The following is a 21,555-nucleotide window of genomic DNA, read 5'->3' as shown; positions in this document are numbered from 1 at the left end:
GGAATTAGTGCCACTGTGAGAAGAGACAGGAGACAGTTTGCTCCCCCTACAAAACTGTCAGGGCTTTACACAGAGATTGAATGGGAAGGATCAAGAAGGAACCTTGTATGTCTCATGGTGGTGACTACACGGGTGCACATAGACATAAAAATCTAAAAATTCAGTGAGCTGCGTGTAATATTTGTGCAGTTGCATACAGCACAACGTATGTCGCACGTCAATAAAACCTTCAAACAACACCGACAAGCATGTCATGGGATCTGACGTGAAACAGGAAAAGGAAACAAGAAAGGCAAACGATGCTGTAGAACAGGACAAGTTGCAAATAGCAGAAAGTCAGGTTCAGGGACCCCAGAGGCTTCATTATTTTTTTTTAAATTTTTTTTTTAACATTTTATTTATTTTTGAGATAGGGAGAGACAGAGCATGGACAGGGGAGGGTCAGAGAGAGGGAGACACAGAATCTGAATCAAGCTCCAGGCTCTGAGCTGTCAGCACAGAGCCCGATGCGGGGCTCAAACTCATGGACCGCGAGATCGTGACCTGAGCCGAAGCCGGCCGCTTAACCGACGGAGCCACCCAGGCGCCCCGAGGCTTCATTATTAAAGAGACATCAAATCCTTCCTCCTAAATGAAGAGAATGGCAAAAATGATGCGAGGTGACTTCCAAGGTTAGGCCATAAAAAGCCATGCATTCCCGATGTCTTCCCCAGGTAATTGTGGGATTTGGTGCTTACTTAGAGACTACTGGAAATCCTCACTGCCTTAGCGCCCGCGTTCACTGCTAGCTCCTAGAGAATCAGGAATCTGCAAAACACACAGGAACTGCCACCAGTGATGACAGCTGCTTGTGGTTTACAGGTGGTTTATGGAGGAGAGTCTGAGGACCTCTGCAAACTTCACGTTCGCATCTGCTCCTGCCCCCGCTCCGCCTCTCTCCATTTCTAGAGAAGGAAGCCAGCCAGGCCTCTCCTCTTCCACCTTCCAATTCTAATGCACGCACCTCTCCTCGGCAGAACCCAATCCAAAACAAAGAGTTCTAGAAAATGCGGTTCCCAGGCTTCCAGTCCTCTGGTAAGGAGGAGAACAGAGAAAGGAATGGAGATGAAGACTGATTGCAAAAACACCAGTATTGCTGGGGTGCCTGGGTGGCCCAGTCGGTTGAGCATCCGACTTCGGCTCGGGTCATGACCTCGCAGTTGGCGAGTTGGACAGGACTAATATTATTGAAGAACTTGCTTGTGCATTTTTCTCTGTCCCTATAGTCTCATCCTTCCAAGCAGCTCTGTCCCTTATCAAAACTGGACCTTGAGACTTGTTGTCTCAGGGAAGGGGCGGGAGTGAATCCAGCTAGAACAAAGAAGATCACGAGTTCAGAAGAGGGCCGAAGTTAGGAAAGTCCCTACAGAAGAAAACAGGGGACTGCCTCCCCTCATGACTTCAGTGCAGGGTGACAAGAGAAAGAGGGAAAAGGGCAGGAGTTGAGGTGCTAGGGGCCCGGCACCGCCAGTCCCTGGGGTCAGAACTCTGGGCTGGGGCGGGAAGGGAATATAGAACCCCCAGGTATGTTTAGAGATTCCTAGAGCAGAAAGGACCATGGCCCGGCTCCCACGGTGTCCAGGGGGCCACAGGGGCCGTCTCCAACCTGGCTTCCGAGAAGCAGATAGGCAACAGTGCCGGAATTGAATGTGTCCAAAAGTGGTGACTATGGTCAACCCTCAGGAAAGTGGTATCTGGGAGCCCTACAGAGGAGACTTTGAATCCTGTGAATTCTGCGCCCTGTGGATGCCGTGGTAGATAAATTACCAGTAGGTCCACAATTCTTCACCCCCTCCCCACATCCACACCCTCGGCAATATAACTTTACAGCTCCTCCTATCAAGAGGTGGAGTCTATTTTCCATCCCTTGAATCTGGTCCAGTCTATGACTTGCTCCGGCCAAAAGCCGGACCACAGAAGCGACACTACACCTTGCAACTCCTGCGGCCTCTCAACGCCACCCCTCTCGTGTGAACAAGCCAGACTAGCCTCCTGGAGAATGAGAGACCACATGGAGGACAGCTGAGGTGGTCCAGGCGACAGTCAGCCAACGCCAGCAGAAAAGAGTTCCTAGCCATCCTGCTGCTGACCTCAAATGCTGAGTCAAAATCAGCTGAGATGAGAAGAACCATGGAGCTGAGCCCAGATAAAATTGTCAATCCACAGAATCACAAATCAAATAAATGGGTATTGTTTTAAGCCACTGCATTTTGGGGGGGTGGTTTGTTATGCAGCAATAGCTAACTGTTACAGCACCTTACCTAGTCACACAAATAAAATGAATTCTAAGAAACTCTTGAGAAGGAAAGGAATAGCTGCAAAGGAGCCCAGGCAGATGAGAAGGTGATTTAGAAGCTCTGCTGGGAGGATGATATGGAGGCGCTGAGGGTCTGGTGGAATTTTCTAGGCCTGTCGTCAGTTCAAAGAGACTCCAATATATGGGTCCCCTCAACAGGAGAACAAGTGGAAGAAGCAATGGGATTGAGAACACGGGACCAGCCACACCTCAGCAGACCCAGAGCAAAGTGCTCAGGGACTAGGCCAGACCAACCTCCCCATGGCAGATACCAGGCCCCGAGACAAGACTCAGACCCAAGGCCCGCCATCCTGCCCAGAAAGAAACTTCAGCCTCCTCTGCACCCAGGACCACTCAGGAGGGAGGGAAGGGTAGAAAGCTTGAGCTATTTTTTTTTCTAGAAAAAACAAAACAAAACTGAGTTAACCTAAAAGAGTACGATGGCAACATGTACAATATTCACTTCACCTCATAGTTTTTTTTCAGTTCATTTATTTATTTTGAGACAAAGAGAGAGAGTGTGAGCAGGGGAGGGACGGGGGGGCGGTGGGGGAGAAGGAGAGTCCCAAGCAGGCCCCGCACTTTCAGTGTGGAGCCCAATGCGGGGCTCGAACTCACGAACTGTGAGACCATGACCTGAGCTGAAATCAAGAGTCAGACGCTCAACCAAGCAGGCCACCCAGGTGCCCCGCGACCCTATTCCTATTACTGTTTTACAGATCATATGATAGGGACTCCTGAAGAAGTTACAGAAAATTATGATGCCACAAAAGCAAATTTTTATATGATCCAGGTGTGTTACCGTTGGACCCCAGGAAATGGAGGTTTCAAGAGTTGCCCCCAGTTATGCGTTTAGGAACGGGATCTGTGCCCACCCCTCACTGCCAAAAGGAGGCCTCCATGGGGCTTGCTTTATAACAAATCCTTCTTCCTAAGCGAACGCCACCTCCTCTGTTTCCTGCACATCGTGAACAATGATGGTTGGTACGTTCAGCATTTACATTGTGCTGAGCCTTCGCCCACGTATCTTGTAATCCCTGCAATACCTTTCTGAAGAGGGCACTGCTACCGTCCCCATTTTGCAGATGAAGAAACAAAGGCTCCGAGGTGGCAGGTGTGCGTGAAAGGTCACGCAGCCAGGAAGAGGCAGACCCAGGACTTGACCCCACGTCTGGCTGACTCGGGACACACTAGGCATGCTCATCTTCCTGCCAGGGTGCCCAGGACAGGGCCTGTGGCAAAAGGGGTCATGAAGGTTTTGACAGAGTGATTACAGGAACACTCGCTGCCCAGACACGGAACCCGGAAACCCCTCCAAACAGCTCCTTCCTCTTGCACCAGCAGCCTCGTCTTGCCATATGAAAACACTTCCCCAAGTAGCCTTGGCCCCAAGGAACGCCCCGTTTCAGGCTCAGACACCCACCGGATTGCAGAACGACAGCCAGTCTTGGGAGCCACAGGAGGCACATGCGCCCCTCGCGATGACCACCCCGACCCAGCCGGCCTACTCGCCTCCTTGCTCCTGGCTGCTGATGCTGTCCCTTGTCCTCTTGGGTGAGTGGGACCCCAGACATGATAGGACCCACCCCTGGCTGGTCCCAGAGAGGAGCCCCAGGTGCTCTGGCAGGCCTGGAGGGGCTCTAGCCCACCAAGAGGGAATGGGAGCGGGTAGCCGAGAACTTTCTTGATCCCAGTGTCCCAAGAAGCAGAACTTTTTCGGGAGGCAGCACAGTGAAGTTAAGCCCCCAGGCTCTGGGATCTTGCAAGCTGGGCTCTGCTCAGATACCCGCGTGCTCGTGTCACAGGCCACTTCACTCTCCTCTTGAGCGAACAGGGCTGCTAACGGGGTGCTGTGCGTATTAAATACAAAAATGGTGAGGCTCACAGCCCAGGATCAGGGGCATAATCTGTGGGGCCTATGTCGTGCAAAACGTAAACGCGGTTTCAGAAAGTGATAAGAACTTTAAGACAGCAACAGCAGACCATTATCGCAAGCACGGGGCCCTTCTAAGCACAGGGCCCTGTGTGACCATACAAATCAACCACCCACCAGCCGGCGCCGGCTCAGCCTGAGAAAACTGGGCTCAAACCTCACCACTGACTTCTCTCTGAGCTTCCGTTTCCCCCTCGGTAAAATGGGGCTAATCGTGGGGACCCACCTCATGACTTTTGTTTGGAAGATTCGACAAGACAACACCTGTTGGTACCTAGCACGGTGTAAAGATTTACATAAAGATTTTCTTACCCATGTCTATTGTAAGTCAGGATCAGGCCGATTTAACTCCTGAGTCTTGGGGCTCCTGGGTCCAGCTTAGCCTCTGAGCCCAGAACCCTCTGACCCAGCAGGCAAGAGACTCGGCTTTCACCTCCTGTCCATCTGGACCCCTGCCCCAGCCCCTGCTAAGACCCAGCCCCTGCTTGGGTCCTCCAAGACGGTCACTCCTGGAGAGGCCCTGGTGGGAACCAGATCTGAGACCAGACTCGGCTGCTCCTTTGCTCCCCAGCTGTGATTTGGGGCACCACTTCCCTTCTCTGAGCTGGTTTCCCTGATCGTAAAATGTGAACTCTAGCTCCTAGTTGCTCACTCCACAAATAATTCTGCGTGCCCACTACGTGTTAGGCACTAGGCTAGGAGGTCATATGTCTAAACTACTCAGGATCAAATAGGTTTTGAAAAATGGGGGTTTTGTACCAGGCCTCCAAAGGAGAACCCACCATCAGGGATCGTGAAAGGTAGGGCCTGCAGGTGGAAGACAGGGGGGAAGGGATCCCAGAGCTGTGGCCAAGGGGTGCCCAGCTCCGCAGACAAGGTACCCAGGACATTTTCCAGAGAGGGGGAAGGGGTGAGGGGCACAGGGCTTTCATTCATTGAGGTTTGATGGACGTACAACAAATTGTACATATCTAACATGCACACTTCGGTAAGTTTTGGGGGCATTGGATATGCTTCACTCTTGTGAATTCATCACCAAAATCAATATAATGAACATATCCAACACTTTGAAAAGTTTTCTTGTGATTCATCCTTTCCATTCCTCCTCCTCCCGTGGCAACGCCTTATCCGCTTTCCATCGCTATAGATTCATTTGCATTTTCTGAAACTTTATACAAGATCATGCAGTAGGTACCCCTTTTATTCCGGCTTCTTTTCCTCAGCATAATTATTTTGAGCTTCATTCATGTGGTTGCACATATCAATAGCTCACATATGTCTTTTTATTTCTGTCCCCTGTGTGGATAAAGTACAGTTTGTTTCTCCATTCACTTGTTGGCAGACATTTTCTGCTTTGCAATTTGCGGCTGTCACAGATAGAGCATCTATAGACGTTCGTGTGCAAGTCTTTGTGTGGACTTACGCTTTCATTGCTCTTGGGAAAATACTTGAGAATAATATGACCGTATCATATGATAGGTGTGTGTTTAACTTTTAAGACACTGCCATACTGTTTTCCAAGGAGGTTGTACCATTTTGCATTTTCATCACCAGTGTACGAAGATGACATTGCCCTTTACATCCTCGCCAACACTTGGTATGATCAACCTGTCTCATTTTAGTCATTCTCACAGGTGCGTAGGAACATGTCATTGTGGTTTTAATGTTCACGTCCCTAATGTGTAAGGGTGCTAAATATTTTTCACGTGCATCCTGTATCCTGTCTGGTAAAGTGTCTGTTCAACTCCCATTTTTCGATTGGTTTTCTTATTATTGAGTTTTGAGAGCTCTTTATATATTCTGGTTGCAAGATATATATATATCTTTTTACCAGATAGATACTTCACAAAGATTTCCTCCTACTCTGTGGCTTTTTCATTCTTTCGCAAGTGCCTTTTGAACAGCAAGAGTTCTTAGTTTTCATAAAGTCTAATTTATTAATTTGTTCTCTTATGGATCATGATTTTGGTGTTGTATCTACATGTGTGGCACAATTCACTAACAAAACCATCTGGGCTTGGAGTTTTCTTTGCGGGAAAGTCTTTAATACAAATCAAACGTTTGCAATAGATAGTAGGGCTATTTAGGTAATTTATTTCCTCTTGAGGTAGTCTTGGTAGTTGGTGGTTTTTAAGGAATTTGTCCCTTTGTCAAATACATGCAGCCATGACCTTTCCATAGCATCCCCTTATTGTCCTTTAATATCTGTAAACTGTGTACTTGTGTCACCTCCCTAGTTTTTGATTTTAGTAATTTGAGTCTCTCTCTCTTTCTCTCTTACTCTTCCGTATGGCTACAGGTTTATCAATTATAATGATCTCCTCAAAGATTTCACTCATACTGATTTTTCTCTCCTGGTTTTTGTTTTTTACTTTATTGATTTCACTCAGGTCTTTGTGGTTTCCTCTCTCCTACTTCCTTTGGGCTTAATTTGCTCTTTTTTTCCCCTTGTTTCTTAAGGTAGAAACTAAGGTCATTCATTTATGTCCTTCCTTCTTTCCTAATCTAGTCACCTAATTCAATAAATATTCCCCTCTGCTTTAGCAGAATCCTACAGATTTTAATATTGTGTTTTTATTTTCATTCAGATCAAATTGCTTTCTAATTTCCCTTTTGTTTTGTCTTTTAATTCGTGTGTTATCGCAAAGTGTGTTATTCGGCTTGTGAATATCTGGGAGTTTCCTAGGCCTCTGTCTGTTATTGATTCTAATTTAATTCCATTCTGTCAAAGAAGATGCTTGAATTCTTTTAAACTTGTTGAGACTATTTTATGACTCAGAATATGCTCTCTCTTGGTAACAGTTCTCCGTGCACTGGAAAAGAACTATATATCCTCCTATTTGGGGGGCAGAGTGTTCTATAAATATCAATTAGGCTGTTAGTTGTTAGTGCTGTATTCTTTTTTATTTTCTGCCTACGTGTTCTATTAATCATGAAAAGGAGGATATTGAAATCTCAGAGCATAACTGTGGATTTGTCTGTTTCTCCTTGCCATTCTATTGGGTTTTGCTTCATACACTTTTAAGTTCTGTTATCTGGTGCACATATTTGGGCTTTGTATGTCTTGATTTTTTTGAAGCTTATTCATTTTGAGAGAGAGAGAGAGAGAGAGAGAGAGAGAGTGAGCACACACGAGCAGGGGAGGGACAGAGAGAGAGGGTGACAGAGGACCCCAAGCAGGCAGCCCCCTCCACCCCTACTGTCAGAGCAGAGCCCAGTCCAGGGCCCAATCCCATGAATCAAACTGAACCATGACTTGAGCCGAGATTGGATGCTTAACCAACTGATCCACCTAGGTGCCCCTATCTTCTTGATTAATTTGCTCCTTTACCATTATGAAGTGGCATTCTTTATTCTTGGACATATTCTTTGCTCTGAAATCTACTTTATCTGATATTAACATAGCCACTCCAGCTTCCGTTTGATTAGTGTTATATGCTCTACCTTTTTCTATCATTTTTCCTTTTAACATATGCGCAGCTTTAATATTTAAAGTGCATTTCTTGTAGGCAACAGATAGCCTACAAGATCTTACTTTTTATCCAAGCCGACAATCTCTAATTTTTACATCGGGTATTTAGACCTTTTACCTTCAAGGTGACTTTTTAGAGAATTAGGTGTAGGTCTTATCACCTTCCTATTTGTCCTGTCGGTTCTTTGTTCCCTTTTTTCTCTTTTTCTGTCTCGTTTCAGTTGTTGAATATTTTTATAATGCTATCTTATCTCCTTTATTGGCTTATTAGCTATTACTCTTTATTTTGTCATTTAGTGGTTGCTTTAAGGTTTAGAAGTTTCAAATTTTCCAAGATGAAAAAAAGGGGGGCCATGGGCTCTCCCACCCCAATACTTTCTCTCTTCTATTTGATCCTCATTGGTTCATAAGAATAATAGAATTTCCCTGTGTTCCTAGGATCCCACTGGGAGTATATTTTTATTTTGAGAAAGAAATGGGTATCAGTTTACAAGCTCTATAGTTTCCTGTGAATATTGAAGAGTCCACTGGACCTTCCCCCTTTCTTAAGTGTGCAATTTGCACCATCCACCTTTCAGTGACAGCATACCATTTCCCAGACCGTATAAGAGACTTACAAAGTATACTAGGGTTTCCCTCCTCCCAGCCTTTGTTGTGTTGCTGTCAGAACTTCACTCAGACATGTGTCAAAGTTACTTGAATGTTACTTGTTTTTATCATTTCCGGGCCTGGCTTTTCGGAATCGCTAGGTGGGACCACAACACTTCTCTCTGAGTACCGTCCTCTCTCCTGTCTGTTCTACCCATTGCTCTGTCAAACATGAGGTTTTCCGGTTTGGCGGGTGGGGAAAGGCAATATTTCAGCCCTGTGCTGAGCGGATGGGCACCGTTCAGTGCCTGCGCGCGAGGAAACCACCTGAGAGGCCAGGGAACGAACCACCAGAAAGGATTAGAGAGAACAGATCTGACTGCCTCCCCTCATGGTGTTTGAAGGTGGGTGTTGCTCAACATTTTGGAGCTAAGGACACCGAGGGCAAAAGCAATCCCTAGGATTGAACATGAGGTATCCCTTGGTGATCAACTGTGAAGGAGTTCTTATAGAGGCTATTATTAGCACATGCCTAGCTGAGGACACACAGGAAAGGAATTTAGAATTCCACACCCCCTCCCCAGATCCTCTTAGAAGGAAACGTCTGCCTCACCTCCCTACTCCCTCGCCTCACTGACCACTGAGAAACACCATGCTATCCTGCAAACTTACATCTTGGAGCAAGACTGAGTCATTCACCAGGCCTGACGGTCACACACACCCAGGGAAACTTGGGACACAAAACTGATGACCCGTGTGGAGCAGAACCTTAAGTCACCTGATCTGAGTCCAAATCCTGGCCATGACACTGACTGTTTCTTCCCCTCTCTGACCATCAGATTTCTCAAAAATGGAGATGATAATAACACCTACCTCAGGGAGTTCTTCAGGGGAGCACCTGTTCATAACCCAGGTGCAAAAGAACTTGCATGGGAGGTCTCGGCCCTCTCTCTCCGTGCCCACTCCGAGGCCAAACTCAGCAGCTAGACCCCCGAAATAGATCCACTTCCCAAAGCACCAACAAGCATTGCAGCCTGGTAAAGAATTCACAAGAGACACCTGAAACTAATATAATATTATATACCAACTCCACTTGAAATTTAAAAATGTTTTCAAAGCGATAGAACTGCATATAGGACATAAAATTGCTGGTATTTACTGTGTGTAAATAATATCTCAATAAAGTAGTTTTTTAAAAAAAGAATTCGCAGGGGGGCACCTGGCTGGCTCAGTCCGTAAAGCATGTGACTCTTGGTCTCAGGGTTGTAAGTTTGAGCCCCACATTGGGTATAGAGATTACTTTAAAAAATAACTAAAAGTCAAAAAGAATTCAGGGGGTGCCTGGGTGGCTCAGTCCGTTAAGCGTCTGACTTCAGCTCAGGTCATGATGTCACTGCTCGTGAGTTCGAGGCCCACATCGGGCTCTGTGCTGACAGCTGGGAACCTGGAGCCTGCTTCGGATTCTGTCTCCATTTATCTGCCCTTCCCCTGCTCTCTCCCCCCACCTCTCTCTCTCTCTAAAATATAAGACATTAAAAAAAAAAAAAAAGAATTCACAGGATGCCAGATGATGTTTACTTTGTGCGATACATTTGAGGGCTGAGAGCGGGGGCTCCAGAAACAGGTTGTCACATTCGTATTGGATGGCATATTAGTTTCGGGGGCCATGACAAAGTGCCACAGACTGGTAGTTTAAACAACAGAAATGCATTATCTCACACTTCTGGAGGCTAGAAGCCTAGGCAAAGGTGTCAGCCAGGTTGATGACGTCTCCTGAGACCTCTCTCCTTGGCTGTCTTCTCTCCGTGCCTTTAATTTCTTCTTATAAGGATGCCAGTCATATTGAATTAGGGTCCACCCTCATGACCGCATGTTAACTTTTTAAAAAATTAAAAAAAATTTTTTAAATATTTATTTATTTTTGAAAGAGAGAGAGAGAGAGAGTGGGAGAGGGGTAGTGAGAGAAGGAGACACAGAATCCGAAGCAGGCTCCAGGCTCTGAGCTGTCAGCACAGAGCCCGACGCGGGGCTCGAACTCACAAGCTGCGAGGTGGTGACCTGAGCCGAAGTCTGATGCCCAACCAACTGAGCCTGGGCCACCCAGGCGCCCCTCGTGTTCACTTAATTGCCTCTTTAGAGACCTTGTCTCCGGATGCAGCCACATTCAGAGGTACTGGGGGTTAGGACTCTGACATATGAATGTAGCCGGGAAGACACCAGTCAGCCCATAAACTGTGATCCGGGGAAACTTACCTGGTCATCGGGGCTCTCAGCACTTCTGTGAAGACGGGAAGAATGCGGTCACCTATTATTTGCAAGTTCTCCATTATTTGTAAGTTCTGCTCTCCCTCTCCAGACAACCTCCTCATCTCTCACGCTTCCCTCCCCAACAACATCCGTCCGGCGTCCTGAGCAATTGTTGCTGGCCAGCTAATGACTAGGTTGTGGTAAGCTCACCTCTGAGGGCTCCAGGTCCTTCCAGCTCAGCACAAAGCCAGTCTTCCTCTGTTGCAGGAGCCTCTGGGCAGAGCGATGGGAGTGAGCGGCAGGTGTTGCAGCCCGAGGGCCCCCTGCTGGTGGCGGAAGGAAACACGCTGCTGCTGCGGTGTACCGTGGCAGGTTCCTGCACTGACGACAGGATTAAATGGGTCAAGGTGAGCGATCGGGACCAGCAGGAGATTTATAACTTCAAACACGGCTTCTTCCCGGGGGTGACGCCGGTGATCCAGCGGACCCTGGAGCCCCTTCACTGTGACTTTTCCATCTATATCCACAATGTCACCAGCAAGCATGCTGGAACCTACCACTGTGTGGGGCTTGATGACTTGAGTGAGAACCCAGAAAAGAAGCTGCAGGAGGGCACCTCAGTGTTTGTGAAGGGTGAGTATCAGGCTCTGTGGGTCTTAGGCGCTCAGCTCGGACCGGTCTCCCTGCGTCAGCTGCCTTCATCCATCCACACCCATACCATCCACAGAAAATCCCAGTTGGCGCACAACGCGAGGGTGTCTCACCCACACATGCACGGGCATCTGGAGTGGTTCTGCTCCACGTGTCTTGTTCCAGGGCCGCGTCTTCTTGCAGCCGCGAAGAGTACATCTGGGTCGTGGAGATGGCAGAAGCAAAGAGGACAAGCCCCAGTGCCCCCAAGCGCTTTTCAAGTTTCTAATCACTTAACATCTGCTAACAGCCCATTGGCTAAAGCAAGTCATGAGGCTCAACGCAAAGTCAAGAGACCGGGATGCGTACCCACCCACCACGAGGCAAGAGTAGGGATGCACCACCCTAGGGGAGTCCAGAACTAGGGCTGATAATTTAATCTACCACACTCCCCACGTAATCAGTCATGCTATCTGTAAGCCCAGCAGTGGCGACCTGGGCACTCACATCCTGGGTCTGTCATTCAATAGGAGTGTGTTCTTTTTTTTTTTTTTAATGTATTATTTATTTTCGAGAGAGAGAAAGAGAAAACGAGCAGGGATGGGGCAGAGAGAGAGAGAGGGACACAGAATCCTAAGCAGGCTCCAGGCTCTGAGCTGTCAGCACAGCCCCCAACGTGGGGCTTGAACTCACAAACCGCGGGACCATGACCTGGGCTGAAGTCGGACGCTTAACCTACTGATCCACCCAGGTGCCCCACCCTGCGAACTGTTAACAGAGAGAATATCTGTGTGTGGCAGTTGGTAGTGGGGGGAAGGGTTCATTTTAACTTGATGCAAGCATTTCGGGAAGGTTTCTCCGATTCCTCCCACGCCGTGACAGGCGCCCCCTCTTGGCCCTACAGTCCTCTGGCTTTCCAACCTCAAGGGGATTTTCTGGACCATCTCCACCACCGGACTGAAAATTTCTTCCCAGCCGGACATTTGCATGTCTTGCTGAGCTCCATTTCCCCCAGTCGTAACCTCAGCACATAGCAGGTCCTGAGAACTTCTTTACTGAGTGAACCGACTTGAGCGTAATGTGGGGATCCAGAGGGAGTAGCTGAGTAGGGAAATCAGGGCAGTGGGGAGGGAGGGAAGATATGAGGGAGGAAATAAGTGGACAATGGAGGAAGACACAAAATGCAACAAGGACCCTCTCTTTGGCTTCAGGAGCCGGGGCCCCAGAGCCAAACCTCTGGATCCTGCAGCCCCAGGAGGTGGTGTTGGCAACCCCCGGAGACACTGTGTTCCTGAACTGCACAGTGCTTGGACAGGGTCCCCCGGGACCCATCAGGTGGTTTCGGGGGGCTGGTCTGAGCCGCGAGGCCATTTACAACTTTGAAGGCCTCTCCCACCCCAACGTGACAGCCGTCCGGGCCTCCAACAGCGATTTCAGCATCCTCCTGCAAGGCGTGTCCCCTGAGTACACAGGCACCTACTACTGTGTAAAGTTTTACAGGAAACCCAACAGACAATACCTGTCCGGACAGGGCACCAGGCTGCGAGTAAAAGGTGAGACAGGTGGTCTAGAAGGCACTGGGGGAGAGGAGCAGGGGGTCCACAAGGAAATTCCCAAATAGGCCAGCTCTTCTCAGCCTCCAGCTGTTACATAAGCCATTCCCTCTGCCTGGAATGCTTTCTCCTTCTCTCTGGTGAACTCCTACTCATCCTTCAAGGCCCAGCACAAATAGCCCCTCCTCTGTGAAACCTTCTGCTTCTCCCGGGCAGAGTTCATTTCTCCCCATTCTGGGCTCCTCAAAACTTTGGATAGACCATTAATGGTTTAACAGTATCTGTTGAGTGCCTGTTTACTGCTCTGCACTCTACTGGGTGCTGTAGATACTGCAGTGAATCAGACATTGTCCCCACCCCAGGGATGTTCAGACAGGTCTAACTAGTCCCTCATAGTCACAGGGTTTGACTTCTAGCCCCCATCCCAGGCACACTCCTCTCGATGACCCTAAGTCCTAGCACAGGGGCTCAGGAAGGGGCAAGACAGAAAGAAAAGGGGAATGTGAGACTGTCTCTCTTTCTTACAGCAAAGCCCATCACCTCTCCCCAAGAGAAAGAACTCACCAATGAACATATAGGCAGGACATATCCCTCAGGTGAGTGTACCTAGTCTTGGGAAGGTAACCAGTCCCCACAGGCAAGACTTGGCCATGGGAAGGGAGCAGTCCTTGCCTTCTAGGGCTATGCGCCACCCAGAAAGTCCCCAGGACTTCATCTCAACATCAGAACCAGGAACTCAGAGAACCACGTTAAAGCTCAACCAAAGATGGGCGCCTGGGTTGGCTCAGTCGGTTGAGCGTCTGACTTCGGCTCAGGCCATGATCTCACGGTTTGTGAGTTCGAGCCCCCCGTCGGGCTCTGTGCTGACAGCTCAGACCCCAGAGCCTGCTTCGGATTCGGTGTCTCCTCCTCTCTCTGCCCCTCCCCTGCTCATGCTCTGTCTCTCAATGATAAATAAACGTTAAAAAAATTAAAAAAAAAAAAAAAAAAAGCTCGACCAAAGAAAGAACAGCTGACTGTTCAGTGGTCAGCCTTGCTTGGCAGGTAGTAAGCTCCCCATGATTCAGTGCAAGGAGACACTGTGAAACTGTACATAACAGTGCTGAAGATCATGGCTTTGTAGCCAGGCCTCCTGGATTGAGTCCCTTTCTACCTGTGTGACTGCAGGAAGCTTGCCTCACTCCCCGAATTTCTGTCATCCTGCACTGGGGACTAGGGGCGGAGAGGGGATAAGAGTCGGAGAGCGTACCCCATGAGGCTGGTGCGTAGACCCCATGAGATCACACGTGCCAAGCGCCCAGAACTGTGCATATCATACCACCTGTTAACGCTCAGGGTCACTTGGCAACAGGGTGGGGTTGAGGGTGAGACTTGGGGTAGCGCCACCAGATGCTCCCTGTCACTGAGCCCTGTTCCTGCCATTTGTAGGAGCCAGACCACCTGGTCCCATCACTTCTCTAACGTATGTGCCCCTGAGCAAATCATTTCCCGACTCTGACTCTGCCTTTTCATCGGTACCAATGGCATTATTATCCTGCCTTGCGGCATACGTTTAAGGATTAAATTAGGCAGTTAGGAAGTGCTTAGCCCAAGGTCTGGGGCAGAGGAGCTGAGCAGCCAGTAAATGAACAGTTTTCTATTGTGATGGGAGGTCAGGGATGCTGTGAGGATGACTAAACACAGGGGTAGGATATTGGGCAAAGCCTCTTTGGGCCCCGGACAAAGGGAGGGGAGGTCTTCGTGTAGAAAGAATGTGGCCCCAGAGGTTTACAGCAGCTGGGCCAGGCCTCCCCGTGGGGACACTGAGGTCTGGACTGTTGGGGGATCGCCCAGGGTCCTTCCTGAGCTCTCCTCTGTGTCCTCCAGGCCTCCTGTCTGTGCTCACACTTGTGGTCCTGGGGCTGAAGGCCATGACCTTGGCTGCGCTCCTGCTGGCCTGGGCTGCCTGCCGGAGAAGGCAAGAAGACACCAAGACCCCAGACTCAGCAGAACTGTAATCTGTACGGGGCATGCAGCACGGGGCATGGGGCGTGGGGGGGGGGGGGTCGACCTCAAAGTAGGTCCTCTGAGTCGAAGAGAGGTCAAGGCTCCCCAACCACTTCATCGCCTCCAACCCCAACCTCCAGATGCTCCCCAGGCTTTGTGCCAAACTCCAGGATCCCTACACCTGGCTTCCGTTCACCTGGCGAAGTACCCCACTTGGCACTGACTGGGCTCCCTTCTGATGTGCTGTCCTCTCTCTTGACAGCCAGCTCAAGCCCTCCTTGTCCTTCAAGGCTTTGCCGGGCTCTCTTCTCAAGGCCCTTGTTCCTGCGGTAGTGCCCGCCCCCTTCCACCCCCTCTCCTCGTTTTCTTATCCTTCAAGATCCAACTCAGAGTCCTTTCCGGAAGATTTTCCTAAGCATCTCTAAGCTCACAGAGCCAGACTGCTCAGGCCTCTCCATTTACACCCTTCTCTCCTCATTTCCTGCCTTTTTTCCCTTCCTTCCTTCCTTCCTTCCTCCCTTCCTTTCCTTCCTTTCCTTCCTTCCTTTCCTTCCTTCCCTTCCTTCCCTTCTTTTCTTTTCTTTTCTTTTCTTTTCCTTTCTTTTTTTAAAAAATTTTTTTTCAACGTTTTTTATTTATTTTTGGGACAGAGAGAGAGACAGAGCATGAACGGGGGAGGGGCAGAGAGAGAGGGAGACACAGAATCGGAAACAGGCTCCAGGCTCCGAGCCATCAGCCCAGAGCCTGACGCGGGGCTCGAACTCACGGACCGCGAGATCGTGACCTGGCTGAAGTCGGACGCTCAACCGACTGCGCCACCCAGGCGCCCCTCTTTTCTTTTCCTTTCTTTCCTTGCCTTCTTTCCTTCCCTACTATGGCTGCTTGGGTGGCTGCAATAGTTAAATGCAGGCTCAGCAACTGTAACAAAACTCTTAAATAACAGTGGCTTAAGCCAGAAGAGAATCGGTTTCGCTAGTAATAACTGAGCACAAGCAGGCCAGGCAATAGGGGGACTCCCTTGTAGTGAGACCCGGGATTCCTCTATCTCTTTGCTACCAGGTCCATATCTCAGGCAGCAAGACTACGGAAGAAGGCAGCAAAGGGGCGTATGACCCTCCCCTTCAAAGGCACAGCTAGAAATTTGCCCACATCACCTCCAATTGGCTGGAATGTGGTCACATGGTCACACCTAGCCGCAAGGAAGGCTGGGAAATGTAGTCTTCATTCTGGCAGCAAGGTGCCCAGCCAGCAATTTCTCACTAAAGGAACCAGAGGCTAAATGCCAATAGATAACCAGGGGCATAGAGGCAGCCTCAGGGGCATAGAGGCAGCCTCTTCCTTGCTCTGCGTGACACGTGAGTTCAACTCCCAGCTGAAAGAGCACCCCTCTGTAACACCACCACCACTAGGATAGTATAATGGAGGGCAGTGGTCCTCGAGAAGAGGAGGGTTCCCCCCCACCACCAGGGTACATTTGGCAATGTGTAGAGACACTTTTGGTTGTCACAACTCGGGGGTTGTCACAACTTGAGGGGTGTCACAACTGGCTATCACCCTCTAGTGAGTAGAGGTCAGGAATGCTGCTGAATGCCCACGGCATCCCCCACAACATAGAGTTGTGTGGCCCAAAGCATCGGGAGTGCTGGGGCTGAGAAGCCCGATGTGGGGGAAAGTGCGACATGCCTGGCTTCCCAGCCCGAACCTCCACTCCCTCCCTGTGTGCCCTTAGTGACTAATCAAGCAGTCGCTTCACCCCTTGGACCCTCGTGGATAAGAACGTGGACAAGGATGGCAACGTGGACTTCTCTGCATTGTACGAAAACTAATTCGGTTCATTTACTAAGGGCTTCACATGTGCTGTGTGCACTGTGTGCGTTCACTATCTGTGAACCCCATTTTTGCTTTCCACGCGAATATCTCCTAGCACCTACTCTGTGGGGCGGTGGATTCGTCTGGCCGTTTTTCCTTATAACCACAGAAAAAGAGCTTGAAAAACCTAAGCCAAAGGGGACATTAGTTTAGTCTGAGGACGGAATAAATCACTGAATCACCAGTCATCAGAATAATAACCCCCTACCAAAAGATAACCACGTCCTAATCTCTGGAACCCGGAACCTAACCTCTGGACCTCACATGGCAAAAAAGGACTTTGCCTCTGGGGTTAAAGATCTTGAGGTGGGGGTTTATTCTGGATTATCCAGGGGGGCTCTAAAGGCAATCACAAGTGCCCTGATGAGGGAGAGACGGGGGGAGATTTGACACAGAGAAGGAGACAGCAACGTGACCACAGAGGCAGAGATGGGAGTGATGTGGCCGCAAGAAGGCCGGCAGCCACCAGAAGCTGGAAGAAGCCAGAATCACTTCTCCCCAGAGTCTCCAGAGGGAGCGGGCCCACTGACACCTTGATTCCTGCCCCATGTTACTGATCTCAGACTTCTGGCCTCCAGAACGATGAGAGGGTAAATTTCCATTATTGTAAAACCCCAGGTTTGTGGGACGCCTGGGTGACTCCGTCTGTTAAGCGTCTAACTCTTGGTTTCGGCTCAGGTCGTGATCTCACAGTTTGGGGGATCAATGGTGCTGACAGCACAGAGCCTGCTTGGGATTCTCTGTCTCTGTCTCTGTCTCTGTCTCTCTCTCTGTCTCTGCCTCTTCCCCCCCTTGCACACACTCTCTCTCTCAAAATAAATAAATATTTAAAAATCTAATATAAATAAATTAATAAATAGATAAATAAAGCACCAGGTTTGTGGTCATTTGTGGTCTGCAGGCACAGAGCATCTGAAAGAACCACTCGGCCTCCCAAACCTCCTCGCCCCCCGGGGCCCTGCGGGATCTGGTCCCTGCAAACCACCCCCCTCCCCAATCATCTCCCACCACCACCCCTTAAACTGACTCCGCCCTGGCACCCACCCGGGGCCTTGGCCACACATTCCCTAACTCATCCAAGGCTCCCCTTCGCAAGGGCTCCCGGACTGCTCCGTCCACCGCGATGTCTCCATCCCTCTGGTGGCCCTCACGCCCCTCCCTGTTCTTTGCAGCGCTACCGTGGCCTGAAATAAACGCGTGTGCGTTTCCTTCATGACCGCCAGTTGTCTCCTCTGGAATTCGAGCGTGCCGAGGACAGGAACCTAACTTTTCACCCTATGTCGCCCCTTCCATCCAGTCATAAAAAGTGGGTGAAGGCCAAGGCACTAATCAGTGTGCTGAGGATTAAAGAGTAAAGTCTGCTCTCTCAGGGCGCACCTGCTACTGGGGGAAGACGGACAACGAGCAAGTAAATGTAATAAGTAACGTGTCACATGGTGGTGAATGCCAAAGGAATAAGAAGGCAGGAGGGCGGGGGGAGGTGCCAGAGCGAGGGAGAGGAGATGTATTTTATTTAGGGTGGTCAGAAGAGTCCTCACAGATAAAGTGACGTTTGAGCAGAGACCTGGAAGGAGTGAGTACAGAGACTCGTAGATGTCTGAGGAGAGGAGCAAGTGCAAAGGCCCTGAGGCAGGAGTGTGCTTGACATGGCACCGGAAGCATAAGCCCCAAGCAGATTCTTGGCACGTGTTAGACCCCTGCAATCCCCCCATCTGAGGGGGGAATAGAGGGTAGAGGTAAAGTTCACAGCCTTGGGAAGCTGCTCAGATTCAAATTCCAGTTCTCCTACTCATCTCTTGGGTAAGTTGGTTTCTCTTAGAGTGTCCCGGCTTCCTTATCCATCTTCCGGTAATGACATTAGTGTCTCCCTTCTTAGGCGGTTTTGAGAATAAAACACATGGGTGCATGTTGGGCATTAACTGTGCCACGCCCAGCGGATGTGGGGAGGGGGGAACAGTCCCCAAAAGAAGTGCAGGGGTGCTGGCAGGTGAAACAAATCATGGATAAAAGCGAAGAAGGGGTGACACCTGGGTTCGAGGACTCGTCCACCAGCCAGAGAACTGGAGCTTGGGGAGCTGGTCACCCACAGATCTCTCATGCCGGCAGCCGAGTGCAAGCATGACGCCCGCGAGTCTCCAGGCCCCTGGGCTTCCTGGGAAATTGCAGGGCATTTCAGGTGGACACAACAATGGAAGGGGAGGGTCCACGACCAGGGCTGGTGCCTGGTGTCCCTGCAGCAGAAAGGGGAGTCTGCGCCACAAGGAAAGGTCCCTCTTCCCACATGTCCTTCCGGGACCTCGAGCAGCTGAAAAGCTATGCTTTTTTTTAAAATTATTATTATTAACGTATTTATTTATTTATTTATTTTGAGAGAGAGAGAAGGCACGCATGCGTGCACACATGGGTGGGAGGGGGGGAAGGGCAGAGAGAGAGGGAGAGAAAATTCCAAGCAGCCTCATCGATCCCCTGCACCATGAGATCTGAGCTGAAATCAAGAGCCGGATGCCCAACCAACTGAGCCACCCAGGCGCCCCTGAAAACCTGCTTTTAATAACATGAACTTGGGGCACCTGGGTGGCTCAGTCGGTTAAGCATCTGACTTCGGCTCAGGTCATGACCTCTCGGTCTGTGAGTTCGAGCCCTGCGTCGGGCTCTGTGCCGACAGTATGCACCCTGCTTGGGATTCTCTCCCTCTCTTCCCCTGCTCAGGCTCTGTCTCTCTCAAAATAAATAAATAAACACTTTTCAAAAATAACTTCATTTTCGCCCACTTACTTTGTAAGCAACACACTTACAATATTTTAAGTACACATAAAACAGCCCTGTACGTGGAGTCAAGCACCTAACTGATTCATTTATACCTGAGAATTGAAATACAGATCATTTTATTCCAAATTACTTCCTCTTTATCTCACCAGTTAGGGCATGATGTTGATTTTTTCAATATGTATAGGTCAGTTTTATGATCTATGAATTCCACTGAAGCTATAAAGGGGCGATAGGAAATATTTTTTATGAAAAAGGGGTAGGGCGCCTGGGTGGCTCGGTCAGTCGAGCATCCGACTTCAGCTCAGGTCACGATTTCGTGGTCCATGAGTTCGAGCCCCACAGCGGGCTCTGTGCTGACAGCTCAGAGCCTGGAGCCTGCTTCGGATTCTGTATCTCTCTCTCTCTCTGGCCCTCCCCCACTTATGCTCTGTCTGTCTCTCTCTCCCTCTCTCAAAATAAATAAATAAATAAAATTTTTAAAAGGGGGCGAGGTGGGTCAGAGAAGGCTTTGAATGCCAGGCCGGCCCAGCTCCCATACCCCCTCTTTAAAAGTCGGCCCTGAAGCCCAGAGAGGGCAGAGGCCTGGCCTGGCCACCCGGCTTGTCTGGGAGAGCCTAGTCGCAATCATGATGAATACTGATGACAATGTCTTTGCAGCCGCTACCTTGGGGAAGGCACGTTTATGGGTCCGAGGGCTCAGGCCCTTTCTCCCCACCATGAAAGCATCTGTGTTATGGAAAAGGAAGAGTTTTATTTACTGGAATTGGATCACATACCACAGTCAGCTCAACACTAATCAGGGGTCCAGGTACCTGCCTGCCTCCTTGACCTTGAATTTGCACTCCTTGACCTTGACCATGCACTCCTTCATTAATTCAGCAAAGGATCATTAAGTGGCTATTTAGTGCCAGCAACTGCAGGTCACAGGAGATAAAATGACAGCTAAGCAGAGGGCTTAGAAAGTGTCAAGCATTACTCTGAGCAGTGCACCCTGGATCCTCACACATCCCTCTGAAGGACTGTAAGGAGCTTCACTTACTGCAAGGAGCTTCATTTATCAAGACACGGAAGCTTGGAAACGTAATATACCCAAGATCATGCAAGCAGGAATATCTGGGCTTCAAACCCAGGCTCAGTCCAGAGTGCATGCTGATAAGCCATATCATGCTGGAGACAGCCAGAGCCTCTGCTGTCACAGGGATGGTGACCTTTGGGGAAGGCTGACACTTGACATGGCCTCACAGGGCATGCACAAGGATGTCTGATGGAGCCCAGGGCTGTAGAAAGGCCTCCTTGAAGAGGGAATACCTAAACTAAGAGGAGGGGGTGTGCAGAGGCTGACAAAAGGGAAGGAAAAGAGAAGAGAATCCCAGGCCCGGGGCCAAGAGGCAAGAGGGCAAAGGAGCTGCGGGCCCAAAACACGAGATTGTGTCTCAGAAGGTGTCCTCAGCGCAGAAGCCTGAAGAAAGTGGGAGAGCACCTTGCACACCAGCAAAGGAAAAGCGTTCCAGGAAAAGGGAGTCGCGGATGGCAAGGCTCTGATGAAAATGCACACCTGGCACACCGAGAAAGCAGCAAGAAGGGAGTGTGCCTGAAACAGAGGAATTTAGTGGAAAGCCTGGGCGATGAGACGGAGAGGCTGGCACGTTTCACATGGGTCTTGCAGGCCATGAGATTGTGTCTGGTAGGCGGAGTGAGATGGGGTGGCACGAAGCGTTGGGAGCAGAGGATAACCTGTTGCTCCAGATCTATTTCCCTAGAATGTGGACCAGAGGGCAGGGACTTTGTTTTGCTCCTGCCTATCCCCAACCCTGGAAGAGCACCAGGGTACTCGGTAAATACGGAAACAAGTAAGTGAATGAACGAATCCATAAGTGAATAAAATGAAGGGATGAGCCAATGAATAATTGTGAATCGGACTCCTTGGGAGATCTCATGTTCCACGAAGGCATGGAGACCCGCCCCGCGGCTCATCCTCCGCCGGGCTTCCAACCCCGTCCTTGGGCTGCAAGTCCGCGCCGCGGCCGCCAGAGGGCGCGGAGCCGGGGGAGTTTCCCGCACGGAGGACTTTGCGTGAGGCACCGCATGGGGCGGGGCCTGCGGGCGGGCGCCGCAAGGCTGGGCCGGGTCGACCGGTGGGCGGAACGCGGCTGCGGGGCTGAGGCTGTGCGGC

General features: G+C 50.0%; 1 protein-coding gene across 1 annotated transcript; it reads left to right on the top strand.

Moving 5' to 3' along the window:
* Positions 1-3,598: 3,598 nt before the first annotated feature.
* Positions 3,599-15,277, top strand: SIRPB2 (signal regulatory protein beta 2). Its single transcript, XM_007073648.3, has 5 exons — positions 3,599-3,889; positions 10,843-11,208; positions 12,417-12,758; positions 13,286-13,354; positions 14,625-15,277. Exons 1-5 carry the CDS (start codon positions 3,694-3,696, stop codon positions 14,753-14,755), a joined length of 1,104 nt encoding a protein of 367 aa, XP_007073710.2. The 5' UTR covers positions 3,599-3,693; the 3' UTR covers positions 14,756-15,277.
* Positions 15,278-21,555: the final 6,278 nt, after the last annotated feature.

Source organism: Panthera tigris, chromosome A3 (genome assembly GCF_018350195.1).
Source record: "Panthera tigris isolate Pti1 chromosome A3, P.tigris_Pti1_mat1.1, whole genome shotgun sequence".
Lineage (NCBI taxonomy): Eukaryota > Metazoa > Chordata > Mammalia > Carnivora > Felidae > Panthera > Panthera tigris.
The sequence above is the reverse complement of the archived record's forward strand: the minus strand, read 5'-3'. Positions and strand labels throughout refer to the sequence as shown.

Coding starts and splice junctions, on each gene's coding strand:
- SIRPB2 (XM_007073648.3), top strand. CDS start 3,694: ATGAAAACACTTCCCCAAGTAGCCTTGGCCCCAAGGAACGCCCCGTTT. Junction 11,209..12,416: donor CACCTCAGTGTTTGTGAAGG/GTGAGTATCAGG, acceptor CTTTGGCTTCAG/GAGCCGGGGCCCCAGAGCCA. Junction 12,759..13,285: donor CACCAGGCTGCGAGTAAAAG/GTGAGACAGGTG, acceptor TCTTTCTTACAG/CAAAGCCCATCACCTCTCCC.